This window comes from Rhamphochromis longiceps, linkage group LG3, assembly GCF_057381845.1.
Source record: "Rhamphochromis longiceps isolate RC_006_pf linkage group LG3, R_longiceps_female_GT1.1, whole genome shotgun sequence".
In the NCBI taxonomy this organism is placed as follows: Eukaryota; Metazoa; Chordata; class Actinopteri; order Cichliformes; family Cichlidae; genus Rhamphochromis; species Rhamphochromis longiceps.
The window spans coordinates 22,039,675-22,055,265 of record NC_140559.1 but is presented as its reverse complement, the minus strand read 5'-3'; the positions used below and the strand labels follow the sequence as shown (position 1 = coordinate 22,055,265).

Genomic DNA, 15,591 nt, shown 5'->3' with positions numbered 1-15,591 from the left:
GCGCTTTACACAACTTGTGCATTCACACCCATTCGCACAAGCACATTGTTCTAGGTGCTTTCTAAGTAACATTCACACACATTCATACTCCGATGGATGCATCGGAGAGCAATTTGGGGTTAATATCTTGCCCAAGGATATTTGGCATGCAGACTGGGGGAAGCCAGGAATCGAACCACCAACCTTCCGATCAGTAGATGACCTGCTCTACCACCTGAGCTACAGCCACCATATTTCCCTCGATGAAGGAAAGATGACGAGCAATGAAGCGATCGACTCGAAGAGGCAAGTTGTCATGTTTGAAAAGGCTTTATTGTTTTATGTTTTTGAACTCAGCTTCAACAGTGGCTAAACTTGCTGTGATGCTGGTGCTTTGGAAGAGAGGGACCATTATTCCTGTCCAGAGTGGCAAGTAACTTGCCAGTCTTATTATATGAGGAATAATCTCAGGGAGAAAGTGAATATTATCTCTATCCCCGTTTGCTGCAGCAAGTGACCTGCTCTCCTCACATATTTCTGTTACCCACTGTCGTAGGTCAGTCTGGATCTCATCCACTGAATCCACTCTCTCACTTTCCTCCGTCTGTTCATCTGGAATGATGATGGAGTCTTGAGCAATTTGGGCTTTCAAGTATTTCTTGCACCTTTCTGAAGGAAGAGGGGCTCCAGAACTGTCATCACCTTCTGCCTCACTGAGGGCCACAACAGTGATAGCATGTAGGAGCTGTTTTGCATGGTCCAAACATTGAGACTGAAGAAGTTTTGCTAATGACCTGACAAAGAAATCTTTAACACGATGTGTTTTCTTCTTCAGGCAATCCCACTGGCATAGCATCTTGATGCAGTGCGCAACATCAACCCTGATATAACAAGGGGGGAGTTTGGCAGACTGGGTTCCAAGAAGGACATGAAAGCATTCATTAAGGTAGGACTTCAGATCAGGATGAGGAGTGAAAGCCTTGACCAGAGCTCCCAGAATTGCCAGAGAAAAGTCACTCACAGCTTCCTTTGGCACAGGTGCACCTGCACGAATCCATTCTGTCAACCAGTTTGCGATGGCATTAACATCATGTTTCTCTGACAGCATTTGCACCACTGGGACACTGGGGCAATTGTTTTCTTTCAGAATACCTTGATAAAGGAAGATATGGCCAGATTTGCCATTTGGTCTCAGCAGTTTTTTCACAACTGAACTGGTTGCATCAAAACACACAGTTGGGGGAGATTTTTTTGACAATGTCTTATAAACATGCATCTGTGTTTGACTCCAGTAGTGACAGAAAAACCTGTCCAGTCCAATATCTCGGATGCTACCACTGTGAGGAACACTATATTTTAACAATTGCAGAGATGCAATGGGGTCCTTATCTCCTAATTCCAAGTCTTTTCTCTCTTGTTTGGCTTTTCGCAGAGTGGCCAAATTTGGAAGGTGGCTTGGCTCAGGATCTCCAACATCCATCAGATCTGCTGCCCTCGCTGACCTCCATACAGCTGGTTCCATTCTGCCCTCACACAGCTCTTTAGCGATCTGTTCACGCAGGTTTCCAGACATGAACCGCTTGGAGTGGCCAGTGTGCAGGGAGAAATCTGTATTTCTCATGAAACACTGGAGCACCATTGGACTATTAATTGCTGGCTGTCTGTCACATGACATTTCTAACTGGCCATGACACTCCTTACAGTCGCCTCTGATGTCCAGATAATTATTGTTGACAGTTGGATGGACCTTTGCTCTACGGAACACAAGTGTACATGTATTTTTGATCTTCTTCCATATAAGATCGTTGATGATATGAGTCCAAGTGCCAGGTTTCAAAATTGTGTATTCCCTTTTTTGGGTAGGAGAAAACTTGTCATTGTATTCAACCTTTTCAGGAATAAATTTAACCCAGTCCTCAAAAGGGACTTCTAGTTCAAAAGCTTGACAGTTTTCTTGTCCAGGAGAAATGCAATGTGAATCTAACTCTCCTTCACTATTACTTTCCTGATCACTGATTTCCAAAGCTGACCAGATGTTGTGTCTATTTAGCTTCACAAAAGTGTACAGGGCCTTTGCTGACATCTTGTCTTCTAGCTGCTGACTCAGCTCTTTCCAGACTGATGCAGCTGGAGTGGCTATTTTGCCATTTTGGACTATGGCCTCTTTTGAATTGCAAAGAATTGCAAAAATGGAAACCTTGTCTACAGATGGCTTTCGAGGCATCTTTAAAAAAACAAAAACAAAAGAAAAACCACACTATGATTATGATGGAGCAAAACGCGATTTCTGAACTATATATACAGCCAGGAGCAACCCCTCCCCCAAGTTCTCCACCAATCTACACTTTCATATTTTGTTGAATTATTGTTTTTAAGATGGAGCTATTGAATTTGTGAGTTTATTAAAGAGTCTGAGTATTTAACCCATGTACTGTACAGCACTTTAGTCCAGTGTGCTACATGTTTTAAAGTGCTTTAGAAACTTTTTTCTTGGACATTTTTGAAAATGTTTAACATTGAAAAAAAAATCCTTTTGATCCAAACAGTTAGTTATCATGTTAGTTAGTTATCATGTATTAACTCAGTAACTAAAATCTCAGTATTTTAAATGTAAGCTTACCTTGTTCACTTGTTCACTGCATCATTCCATGTTTGGCACTGATCACCACCTGCACTCATGTATATATATCTTTCTTTCTACGTAGCACTTTTAATTCTTATTCTTATTTTTTCATGTCTATTTAAGCGTTATCTGACAGTATGTTTGCACTGAAGCACCGCAGCAATTTCCTAATGTTGTAAACCTGCTCAACATTTGGCAATAAAACCCTTTCTGATTCTGATTCAGAAATCAGATGAACGCTGTTCTAAGAATCCTTCAGACACAGTAATGCCAAATAATAGTTTTTTCTGCCAGAAAATGTGTATTTGATGCAAAAGACTGCTAGCTTGTTCGTTTCTCAAAAAGTGTTCATGGGAGTGTAAAATGTTCAAATGTAGTTTTCAATAAAGTTTTTTTAATCCACTCTAAAAAAAATAAATACTCAAGCATTTGCATCGTGGTTTTGAGCAAAAAGTGATTGAAGTAAAGAAATTGAAGTTTAAAAAAAATACACTCATTACAAATTTAGCTGATTAAATACAACAAGAGGGTTTTTTAACAGAACTTTATTGAACAAGTGAACACACAAAGTGAAAGGTCATTTGAAAAAGACATTTTTCAGCAGTAAACCATAACAGAATATCTCAAATCGTAGCAGCACAAACGCTAATTTTAGCTGCACAAATCAGCACAAACGTAGCACTAAAAAGTAGACCATTTTGGTTTGTTTTGGAGCAGTCTGGGGGGATGGTGACCTTTGAATGACCTATAAAATAAAGTTTAATATCTCGGAAACCGTAGCAGCACAAACGTAAATTTTACCTGCACAAATCAGCACAAACGTAGCACTAAAAAGTAGACCATTTTGGCCCGTTTTGGAGCAGTCTGGGGGGATGGTGACCTTTGAATGACCTATAAAATAATGTTTAATATCTCAAAAACCGTAGCAGCACAAACGCTAATTTTAACTGCACAAATCTGCACAAACGTAGCACTAACCCGCTCCGCCTATTTGCCTTTACGTTTCAAGTGGGTGGGGGGTCAGCTTCACTCTGCTCCGGGAGCGAGCTCACGAAGAGCACGCGCATTTTTTGCGGTCCGGAGCTGTAGGAGAAACACAAGTTAACTCAGAGACACAGACTGACGCGACAAAACCAGTAAGTAGGTGTACAGCGCACACTGTAGTGTGTAGCACCCAGGAGTATAAGCTTATTACGTACACATTGGTAAGCTGTCTTGTTGCAACTGACGAACTGAAACAAATGAGCGTGCTGTGTGTGCAACAGCGTGACAAACATTACCTGTCCTTTTATTAACTCCAGGAGTAGTGCTGGTCACAGCTGCTAGCTCACTGTGTAAGGCTGTCATGGGTCTGTAGCTCTGTCACCGTTTTAGGGAACATATTTAGTTTTAAAGTAAGTTACAGAGCTTTTCCTGCCTTTCTGGAGGGATTATATTTCACTAAAAACGATCTAATATGCATGTCCACATAATTATGCATTATTATAATTATAATATATTAAAAACACACGCTGTATTTTAAAGAACATACATTAAGAAGCAGATTATATTAGATTTATATTTTAAATAAGACAAAATTTGGATTTTACAGCAGTAAAATGATTGTATCTCTACAGTTTAAACATGTAATAAGCTTTGCCCCTGCACAGAGTGGATAGTGAAACAAATGGAATCATCATAAATACATTATTTCATATTTATTACTTCCCCCTCCTCATTGCTTTATTATTGTAGCTCTAGTAATGAATAATAATGTAAGGATTCTGGATCAGCACCATGATGCCCATAGTATATACAGTATTCTGAAGAAGGTCTAAAATGTCACAGTGTGTGTGTGCATGTGTTTGTTTTATGTATATGGATTTTTTTAAATTATTACTCATGATATAACATTGTGCAGACATGGCTGGTAAGGACATGAGGAAGAAACAGCAGGAGCTGTGTGAGGCTACTAAAGGCAGTGCTATAACATTTTTCTGTCATCACTTTATTATAGATTAAGTGCAAGAGTTGTTAGGTGTGGATAACTAGATTATAGTTTATTGCAATAGCAAGTTGTGCCTTGTTCTCACATAGCAAGTGGAGAGATATATATGAAATGATGGGATGGAAGGAAGAAGAGAAGCAAAGAGTGATTCACAGGCAGAGCCTAAATTATTTCTCACAGTTTTTGTTGCCTTATGGTTCCAAGCGCTGTCACCAATCTTTGCATTTTGTTATTATCTCATGACACTTGTTTAATCAGCTACCATCTCTCCTGTGGACTTTTTAATGTCTACAGTCTCAGATCAGCACAGCCCTGCCCTCCAGCACTATCAGCAGCAGGAGCAGCAGCAACCCCTCAACAGCAACATTGTACCCATCAGGTACGTTTGCTTTGCCTTGTTGCCCATATTAGATTCTTGATGAATGTGTGTTGTTGTTATTCAGCCTGGTTCAATGTGCCCCTTTTTAACTTTGAGCACGGCCCTGCAGAGAGGTGCAATCACTCAAACAGCATTCACACTCCGCCTCCGCTCACTTCCTCTCAGCCGAACCACGGTCAGTTACAGGAAGATGCAAGTTGTTTCCACGAATCTGCAACACGACCAACACAAGTCACGTTTAAGAAAATCTTTAAACCAAAATCACTGGTCATTCAGGTTAGAAAAGAAAAGTTTGCTCACAAATCTCATAGACATCATACTGTCAGTGAAGGCATCACACAGGTACTGAGATGTGTTAATTTACCTGTATTTATTTTTGTCTGCGGCTTCCTGAATTATTTCAGCCACTCACAATGCTTGTTTGAACATTCAGTAAAGGCATCATAGAGGTCTCCACGTTCCCTTTTATGCCAGCTAATTTTGTTGCTTTAGAGTTAGTTATTGTTCAGTTTGACCATATTAAAGCTTTCCCCGTCCTCTTTGTTACAGTTAAAAAGAAACCGTTGCTTTGAAGAAAAACCACAACAGTGGCATCCTTTCACAGAGGAAGAGGGTTTGACTTTAAGTGACTGTGAACTGGCCAAAGTGTTGCGCTGATATCACCAAGAGTAGGATGAAAAACACATACCTGCTTTCGCTGCTCTGTAAGTACACTTTAATGAACAGGATAGAAAATAAAATGCATTTTATTGTCACTATACACGTGTACAATGAGATTAAGAGCAACTCCTACCCAGTTCAGACATGTAGAAAAAAAGGGGGGAGGGGTAAGGGGAACAGTTCTGCAGCGTTATATAGAAATTTCAAAAGTAAATAAGGATTTTATATTTACAGTGTTGGTTATTGCACATATTAAATCTTGCACAGTAATGATCAACTCAGTGTATAGAGGGGTGTCCTTGGGTTTGGAGGTTAAATTGTGTTGTCAGTGTAAGATTATGGCTTTTGGAAAGAAACTGTTCTTGAGTCTTTTTTCTAATGCACCTGTAGCGCTTCCCTGAGGGTAGCAGGTTGAAAAGGTCAAAACCAGATTTGGAGCTGCCCTTGATGATGTCTTATGCACTGATGAGGCAGCAGGAGGTATAAATGTCCATCATGGAGGGCAGCTGATGATCCTCTGTGGGGCTGAGTCTAACAGTCTGGGTCTAGTTGGTGTGAAGTCCTTTATCCAGGCTCATGTGAGAAGTGGGGAGGCAAAGAGTGACCAGTTTGGTGATGAGAAAGTCAGGATGAGAATGATTGTACTGAAAGCTGAGCTGTAATCCACAAAGAGCATTCAGTTGTAGCTTTGCCGCTGCTCTGGGTGGCTCAGCACAGAGTGGAGAGCTACGACAATGGCATCTTCTGTGTTTCTGTTCGCCCGATATGCAAACTGTTTGGATTAGAGGTCTGGGGGAAGATAGCCCCTGATGTTCTGAAGGACTAGCGTCTTGAAGCATTTCACCAAAGTGAGGGCCACAGGACGATAATCATTCAGGCTAAGAAAATCCATTGTTTCAACATTTGGTGTAGAATCAGAATTGTTTTAGGTGACTTTTCGACGAGACCAAGAACAGGATTGATTAGAAATACAGATACATTGAATTATAGGTGAATATGCAGAGCTCATAGAGATGTAAGATATGGGAAGCTGCAGCAGTAAAAGTTAGAATCAAGTATTAATAAAAAGGTTTTGCCATCTATTAAGTAAAATAGCTAAAGTAATTGTACTTATTTTGCTGAATCATATCAATTATAATATTGGATTATAAATATTTATTTACTTATTTATGGTTGGAATAAATTACATGCTGCTGAAGTTCTTTATTTATATCAAAATAAGACCATAAAGTAAGTAAAGATTTAAGTCTTAAATATGATGGATCTGAAGTTAAAAATTGCAAAATAAAGAAATACCTGAATGTGATATAAAGTGAGGAGCATTTCCGTTAAGTACTCAGGTAAGTGTATTGTCAATATCACTGATGATATTAACCACACTCTAGCTGAGAACACAGCACTCTGTGTAGGAGATAAAAGAGAAAACTGCTTCTTCCTCTCTCTGCTCATCAGTGCGTAACTCAACCAAACCCATGACGTCTGTGTTCTCCACATTCTGGTGGTTTTCTGTTTTCACTGGTGTTTTGTTGAATGTCAAACTCAAAATAACCTCAGCATCATTTCTCTTCAGGTCTCTCACTGCTGAGCCACTCGACAAATCAAGGTCAGTCCATTTAAACTCTAAATGAATTATACCTCTGGCTATTTTTAATGTTTTGCTGTAGCATGATAATTATTACAGTAATTGATGGCTGAAGCCTGCTGAATATTTGACCTTCATAAGTATGAAGGAAGTATATTCATCCTTAAAAATTCCAGATACACAAAACCTATCATTTTGCCAGAGGAGGCAGACTGAGAATTTTGGTGGTTCTGACAGATTGCAAGAAGATCATTTATTTTGTGTGTTTGTTATAAGTCTTCCTCACAGCTCGTCTGACTGTGAGTCCCAGCAGCTCTCAGTTCTTTAAAGGAGACTTTGTGTCTCTGAGCTGTGAGGAGGACGACAGCTCTGCTGGATGGAGTCTGAGGAGAAATACAAGCATAGACACCGGGGTTGAGTGTGAGGAGTGGGGAAAACCAGCTGGTTCTTCCTGTAACATCACTGGCTCCCACAAACTGGACAGTGGAGTTTACTGGTGTGAGTCCAGAGAGGGTCCCATCAGTAACATGGTTAACCTGACAGTCACTGGTAAGCTGAGTGTGTGGAGTTAGTGTTGATGAAGCTGTGTGTAAATGGATGAAATGCTGTAGTTTGTCTCTGTGTTGAGGTGGATCAGTGATCCTGCAGAGTCCTGTCCTCCCTGTGATGGAGGGAGATGACGTCACTCTGCTCTGTAAAACAGAGACCACTCCCTCCAACCTCCCAGCTGCTTTCTATAAAGATGGCTCCCTCATCAGGAAGCAGCCTACAGGTCACATGACCATCCAGCATGTTTCCAGGTCTGATGAAGGCCTCTACAAGTGTGACATCAGCGGTCATGGAGAGTCTCCATCCAGCTGGATCACTGTCACAGGTGAGGAGCTTCACTCTGATTTCACCTCTTACTTCATCCACATATTCACCTGAACATGTGGGATTCTCTCTGCAGGGAGACCTACAACCACAACCTCGCCCACCACTTCTACAAATATGCCACCTACCTCTGCTTCGTCCCCTTACTCTACCACCCTCCATCTTGTGATCAGAGTAGTCTGTCACCTGGTGGTGTTCTGTCCATACTTCATCTCCACTTTCATCGTGGTGTCTCTATATCGAGGCAGAGCCAAAGGTAACTCCCTGAGTCTCCTCGATAATTTATCATTATCATTTATGATTGCTTTTGTATTATTTCTCTGATGACCTCATGTTACAGAAAATGACCCCACTATCCCCATGGCAACAGCAACCAATGCTGAGCAGAGATTGTGTGAGGACTATGACGATATTGGGGCGGTGACCACTGAGCATCAGTTCTAAGCTCATGCTCCATCAGAGGGAGTTCACTGTGACTGAATTACATGTGATATCATAACACCTGGCTTTGCTCATGTGAACTTTATGAATAAAGGTTTTCCTTGTTGACATCCTGGTGTTGCTTTTTCACATTTTTGTAGTTTTTAAGTTTTATGTTCGTGTCAGTTAGAGGGAAGATATGATCGAGAACAGCATAAGCACATGTAAGAAGTTAACATGACATTCGTGTTTTTAGACTGTGGTAGTGAACCCACACAGGCTCCTTTTCTGCTGCCTCGTATGTATGTTTTTCTACAGACCCAGGCTCTATTTTAGCCGTCTGTTGTGTGGTTACTCTCAGCTGCAGTACTCGACTTTCAGATCTGTGTTTCTGATCTGGTCGCGTTTCCCCACACAACCATGTATAGAGTTTACAGAGAATGGTCTGAAAAGAGAAACCCGATGTTGAACTGTGTTCCAACTCTGAAGGTGATGACAGTCTGCTTCTCCTCTGTTTTATTTACTGCAACTGAATCAATGAAAACAACCTGAATCACAGACACAGTCCTCAGACAGGGATAGAGACCAAAGTTGAACAAGTTTATCTTTTGGATCAGAGATGAGCTTGTCTGAGGTAGAAATGATCAAATAATGAAGGAATAAATGTTCTAAGGTTCCTGTTGAACATGCGATTTCATACTTATCAGAGATGAATGGAGTAGTGTTCTTGTTTCCCTGTGTTTTTAGTAAATACCGACCTCATGATGTTTTAGCACTAGTTACAATTCACTGACTCTCAGCTCCCTGGAGTTCCTCTAAGTGTTTGTTATTAACAGTTTTCAGGTGTGAAGTCACAAGCTTTCTTTCTCAAACTGTCTTAAAAAGAAAAAAATGTGTTTAGGTATTTTTCCCCCTTTTTTTAAATCACAGTGTTGTTTTACTGCTGTGATAACTGTGTTAAAATGTTAAACTAGGCTTGTTTACACTCATCCAGCCATTGGCAGGAATTTGAGGAGGAAAAACAACACAAGCAACATGCTGACTCATCTATGCATGTTAGAGCAGGTTAAAGGTTTGAGTGGTTTGGCTGTCTACTCTATCACATAGTAGAAAGTGTACTCAGCTTTTCTTTTTTCTTTTCTTTTTTGTGATTTTTGTGATTTGAACAACACACAAAAAATCAATTGTACTAAATAATATTTACAAACCAAATGTCATTTAAACACATGGACACAGTTTCAAACATGACCCACTTGTCATACTGATGTTTGTTTTGTTTTTTTTGGTTAAAAAGAGACTTTTAAAAAAGTCTTTGTTCACTCACCTACAGACTGCAGTGTGTTACAATGTTACAATCCAAATCAGAAACAAAAACACGACTTTGACAGAATTCATCTCGCACACTCTAAGGAGTGTCGTAGTCTGAACGAAACAGAGAAGTTTTAGTGAACAGCTCTGAGGATATGGGAGGAGGAAAGTAGGGCGAGAGTAAGTCTTGTAATTCAAGAAAATTCTGCTTACAAAAAAGAGGGGGAAAGAGAAAGCTACGAAAACTACGTGTATGTCTCTTGCACCTAAACAGAAGAGCAAAAGCAGGAAGGAAGTTGGCTTTGCTATTTAAGTACCACAAAAAATAAGACCAACAATGGCTTATGAGGAGACTCTACAGTATAACCTGGTGTTGGGGTTCCTCTTTTCTTTGCGATGTTAATCGCTGCACAGAAACACCAGCTGGAGTCCTGTTAAACAGTCCCCTCAATGCTTCTAAAGGAAACTAAGTGTCATTGCAGGGAGCGCCGTTGTGTTTAAGGAACGGATCCAAATGCAGACCATATAATATAGTAAACAGAAACAAACTCATAACCAAGATTAAATAGAATAAACTAGACTTAAAACTCAAGGCAACCTGATAACAATACAAGAATTTAACATCCTTTCAATGTACCTAAGAAATCACAAATATAACAATCAACTCAAAATGCTAGGTCACAGATCCCAGCCCCTGACACTAAGAGGGTGACAGGCAGCCAAATAAGATCACAGTCTCTGTTTAATATGTTAAATATTAAAGTTCAGGAAATGAATTCAAGTCACTGCTCCTTAAGTTGGATCTGCAAACCTATGTATCATGGGATTCACTTAATTTTCACAGAACTTCAAAGATGCCTGGAAGGTTTTTACACAAATGAAGCATGCAGATAGGGATGGGTATCGAAAACCGGTTCTTGTTGAGAACCGGTTCCCACTGTTTCATTTCCTTGGAATTGTTTGCCATTTTTGCAAACGATTCCCTTATCGATTCCAGTCGCCCCGAATGACGTCACCACGTTGCGGAGCGTCATTTACCTGGCAGGAAACATGGCGGCTCAAACGCTAAAAAGTTTGGTTATACTTTACAAGAACGGATGACAACAGGGCAACTTGCAATACTTGCAAAGTAGATACTTCATTTAAGGGAGGAAACATTACGAATATGCAAAAGCATTTGCTCACAAAACACACGATAACCTTAAATGAATGTCGTGTTTTTAATTCCGCTCCGGACTCGTGAATCTCAACCCAGCAGCGGTAACGTTTGCGCGTCCTCTCCCGTTAATGCGGCAGGTAAATAATCAACTAACAGTGCATATTATGTTAGCGCGATCTGCCTTATCTGCCATTACTGCCATTACTGTGCGTTTAGGTGACCATGATGAGAGAGACAGACAGAGTCTGGCTGGCGCTCGCTGGCAGTTCTCGCTGCAGTCTACCGGTAGCGTCTCCTTTCAAGCCAGGATAGACTAATGTTACCGAGCAGTGACTAAGTTTGTGGTCAAAGGCTTGCACCCATTTGCCACAGCAGATGCCCCCGATTTTCGGTAAGTGAATGTGTTTAATTGTAGGCAGGGACATTACTGGATATTCTTGTGTAATTGCTACAGAATAATTTATGTTATACTTTGTTATTGCTACAGAAGAATATTTATTTTATTATTTTACATTTACAATTTTTTTTCCTGGGGTCCCTGTGACACCACATTGAAGAGCCGTAGGCTGTGGATCTCTTAAGATCTCACTGCTGGGTTTGTAAGGCCATGTTACTCCTAAATTTCTATCTTGTTCAAAGAGAAGATATAAAACAAAGTTCTAAGCTAATCGACCTTAGTGTTCTCCTTTTTTAAAAAGAATCGATAAAGAATCGAATCGTTAAACAGAATCGAAAATGGAATCGGAATCGTGAAAATCTTATCAATCCCTAGATGTTAACCTCGCAACCTGCTTCTAGCCTTGTTCAGCCTGTTTGGTGTTGAAGCATGTCAAAGGTCAAACGAGATTACGAGGTCACACCACAATAACTATGAATAATAATTATGGTATTTTGGTTGAAAAGGATGAATAGCAGTATGTAGCAACACATTTATTGTATGTGCAATGAAAGGAAATGTGATAGACATTTTCTGTTGTTCCTTTAAAGTTATCATATAAGTAACAACATCCAGGCTGTTCAGCTTTCAATGCTTTGTGACTGTGGTATTTTAATGTCTTATTTCATCAGTCTGAAACTTCCTCCTGCTCATGTTCAGTTCAACCAGTCTGTTCAGACAATATTCTAGCAATAGAAAAAGATCTTACAGAGAAATATCATTGCTGGAGAAACAGTCAGTGGAATAAAAGTGACACAAACAACATGCTGATCCCTCGACACAAGTTAGAGCGACTTAAACATTTAAGTATTAGATAATTAAAACAGTTGTTGATTTTTTTATACTGTTTTCTGCCCTTTCAAACCTGGAAGAACTGATTCAAAATACACTGATATTCAACTAAACTTTAAAACTTCAGCAATGCAAAATTTGAAATACCATAGATGAAGTAAGCTGCTCTTACACAAACAAACATGAAACACATTAGATGCTCATTTTCACTCACATGTAGCGTCACAAATCCCAAACAAAAACAAAAGGACTTCAAGAGAATCCATCCATGACAAATGGAGAGTTCGTGACATGACTGTAGTCTGAACTGAACAGAGAGGTTTCATCAACAGCTTTGTCTGTGGGTGGAGGAAAGAGGAGGAGGAATCACCAGTGTGTGAATGTGTGTGTGAATGGGTGGATGACTGAATGTAGTGTAAAGCGCTTTGGAGTCCTTAGGGACTGAGTAATGTGCCATACAAATACAGGCCATTTATCATTTACTATTTAAAGAAGAGACTGATTATAAAAAATATAGCTGATGAATTTTGTTGATGTCTTGAAGATTTCAGAGTCATTTAGCCTCAACTCTGAAACATCTCTAAGAAAGGATTGTGGGAAACACTGAAGAGACATGACCGAGGAAGCTGGTTCTGTTTTGTATCCAGAGTGCAGGAAGTACTGCAATCTGCTGCACAGCTTCCAACCACAAAACCATCATGGCGACTCAGTATTTCTCTGCTGTCTTACAGGGACAGGCCTAAACTGTGATTTAGAGTCAAATGCATTTAATTTCCCTTCTTATTCACACAATGAATTTTTTGCAGTTATCTTTACTAAATACTAACAGAGCAGATTTGTAGCCTGAGCTGAAAATCTTCTTCACCCACCTGCAGATTGGAAAATCACCAGTGTTGGTCAAGTTACTTGAAAAAAGTAATCAGTAACTAATTACTGATTAGTAACTAATTACTGATTACTTCCCCCAAAAGTAATTCCGTTACTTAACTGATTACTTCTTTCAAAAGTAATTAATTACTTAGTTACTTTTTAAAAACACGATTTACAACCTGAATAGGTGATAAAGAAATAGATCTTTCAGCCCAATTCTACTTTTTCTGCATAATCCATCATACAAAATGTAATCAAATGGAAACGTCTCTTTTTAAAACTTGTTTTATTAGTTTTAATCTTTTAACTTTATGCATCAAGCAAAAATTAAATTATATGTAACATTCTCTGACTGGAAGAATTTTTTTTAACATTTAAACCTATTTTCTGCACATTCCAGCACAAAAAATGTAATATTGTTTGGTGTTTACACTCAGTCTTTCAAATAAATGCAAGTGTAACACAGCAGAAAATAAATAAAATAAATAAAATCAAAGACTCAGCGGTCCTGTTACTCTATTTTCACCTGTATAGCAGGCGGATGTTTACCCTGGTGCAGTTGTGCCGCATGTCAGTGGAAGAATTCGCGAGTTTGTCTGTGAATTTCCCATTCCTTAGCAGCGCACTCGGTGTTTGCTCGGAAGTTAAGGTGTTTTTTTTGCTGTAAAAAGACGTTTTCTTCCCATGCAGTGAACAACGGACCCTAATGTTTTTGTCACTTTTTACGGAATCAAACTCAAAGTAAGGTCAGTACTTCCACACTTTAGAAGCTGCACGCTCATACTCTCTCCCGCACTCGATATATTATCCAGCTGTTGCCACGAGCGTCGCACTCGCTTACGTCATTGTCATGAGACACTCTCGCAAAAAAAATCACAGTTTTAGTAACGCAGTAACGCAGCACAGTAGCAGCACACTTGTAACGCGTTACTGCCCATCTCTGAAAATCAGACCCAAAAACCTGACTTTAAGAGAATTTATCCCTGGAGAGAAAACTGTCTGCAGTCTGAACCAAACAGAGAAGTTTTTTGCGAACAGCCCTGAGAACATGGGAGGGAAGGAGGGCGTGAGTAAATCTTGTGATTTAAAGCACTTCTGCTAAGCAAGAGAGGAGAAAGAGAAAGCAACTGAGATATCACAACTTTTGCACATCTTCCTGATTCATGAAATGGAAATATAAATACTTGATTATGTAAATACTGGAACACAGCTTTGCTGTTGTGCAGAACAAAAGTCATGAAGTGGCCTAAGTCCAACATAACTTTCTTGATGTGACTGGTTGTTGTTGTTATGACCATGAATAAAAAAAACATCCCACATTGAAAGTTTATTTATATACAAGCAAGCACCTGCAAGCAGTGGGGAGGACAAACTCCCTTCATAAATCTATGGCAGAACCAGGCTCAGGGAGGAGAAGCAATCTTGCACGAATCTTTGAGGTGGTGAAAAGAAACAAACACAAACAGTGGAAGAGAAAATAGAGACTATCTAGCATAGTTGAGATATGTAAACATCTGCAGAATGAAAAAGTGAAAATGGTGAGTGGAAAATAAATGCTCAGTGCATATAGGGGAAGTCAGCAGCAGCTTGGTGGATGGGCCTGAAAGCTAAAGCTGAAGGTGAATAGAATTAATGATAAATAAAATGATCAGTAGCTAAAACTCTAGTGTGAATCGTAACGTTGACTTTGTCCTGTAGGCCTAGCTGTTGCCTCGAACGGCCTTCACAGAACACAATAACATCATCTTCATTAGCACATAGACAACTCAGGATCTGATGGTGAAAGATAATTTTTGACATGTTTTACTGGCCAGGTAACATGTTGTTACCTTCCTTCACATCCATAGAATTAGTTTTGGGTTAAACTGAAGTGACAGCCCTGCAGATCAAAGTATCGGATTATTTCCTGTCACAGAGTGAGAGACATGGTACATCCTGGACCTTCACAGGGCTGACACAGAGAGACAAACAACTAGACCAGGCAACAACTAGAACAACTCCAGGCCTCGGCAGCCTGAATCCAATTATTAGTTCATTGGCAGGCCTCTGAAGAACTACGAGACATGTTGAGGAGGTCATTTAGCCATTTAAATTAGCTGTGTTGAATCAAGGACACATCTAAAACCTTGGGGCCTGGAGATCCCCTGAGCTTGCTTATCGTGTTTACATTTTACATCTTTAGATTATAAGAGGAAACCCACACACGCACGCATTTTGCTGCTCTACATGCACATTTTTCCACAAACTTCAAATACATCACAGCTTCCAAAGTTTCAGGTGACAAAAAGGCGTCAAACATGTAACAAGCATCTTATACCTAATAAAGTGGCCACAAGTAGAAACTATAAAATTCTGTTTATATTTTTGACCTTGTGTCAGTCTGAGTGAGTCCAGTTTATCACCAGCTGCTGTTTTTTTCCTACTTTTCTTCCTCAGTAACATTGTTCATCTTTCACGACAAACGTTAATTTTTTAATCTTCATTTGAATCTTACAAACTTTGCAGAAAAGGAAAGAAAAATGT

General features: G+C 39.7%; 1 protein-coding gene and 1 long non-coding RNA gene across 2 annotated transcripts in view; both read left to right on the top strand.

Annotated features, from left to right (window-relative positions):
• LOC146673433 (uncharacterized) overlaps window positions 1-15,236 on the top strand; it is a 461,960-nt gene extending 446,724 nt beyond the window's left edge. The window contains exons 2-3 of the long non-coding RNA XR_014910515.1: window positions 11,187-11,361; window positions 12,743-15,236. This is a non-coding gene — a long non-coding RNA (uncharacterized LOC146673433). The remainder of the gene's footprint in view (window positions 1-11,186; window positions 11,362-12,742) is intronic.
• On the top strand, window positions 5,642-8,527 carry LOC146673434 (low affinity immunoglobulin gamma Fc region receptor III-like). The gene is made up of 6 exons (XM_085401916.1): window positions 5,642-5,672; window positions 7,199-7,231; window positions 7,499-7,759; window positions 7,839-8,084; window positions 8,160-8,339; window positions 8,424-8,527. The coding sequence occupies exons 1-6, from the start codon at window positions 5,642-5,644 to the stop codon at window positions 8,525-8,527; spliced, it is 855 nt and encodes a 284-aa protein (XP_085258042.1).
• Window positions 15,237-15,591: the final 355 nt, after the last annotated feature.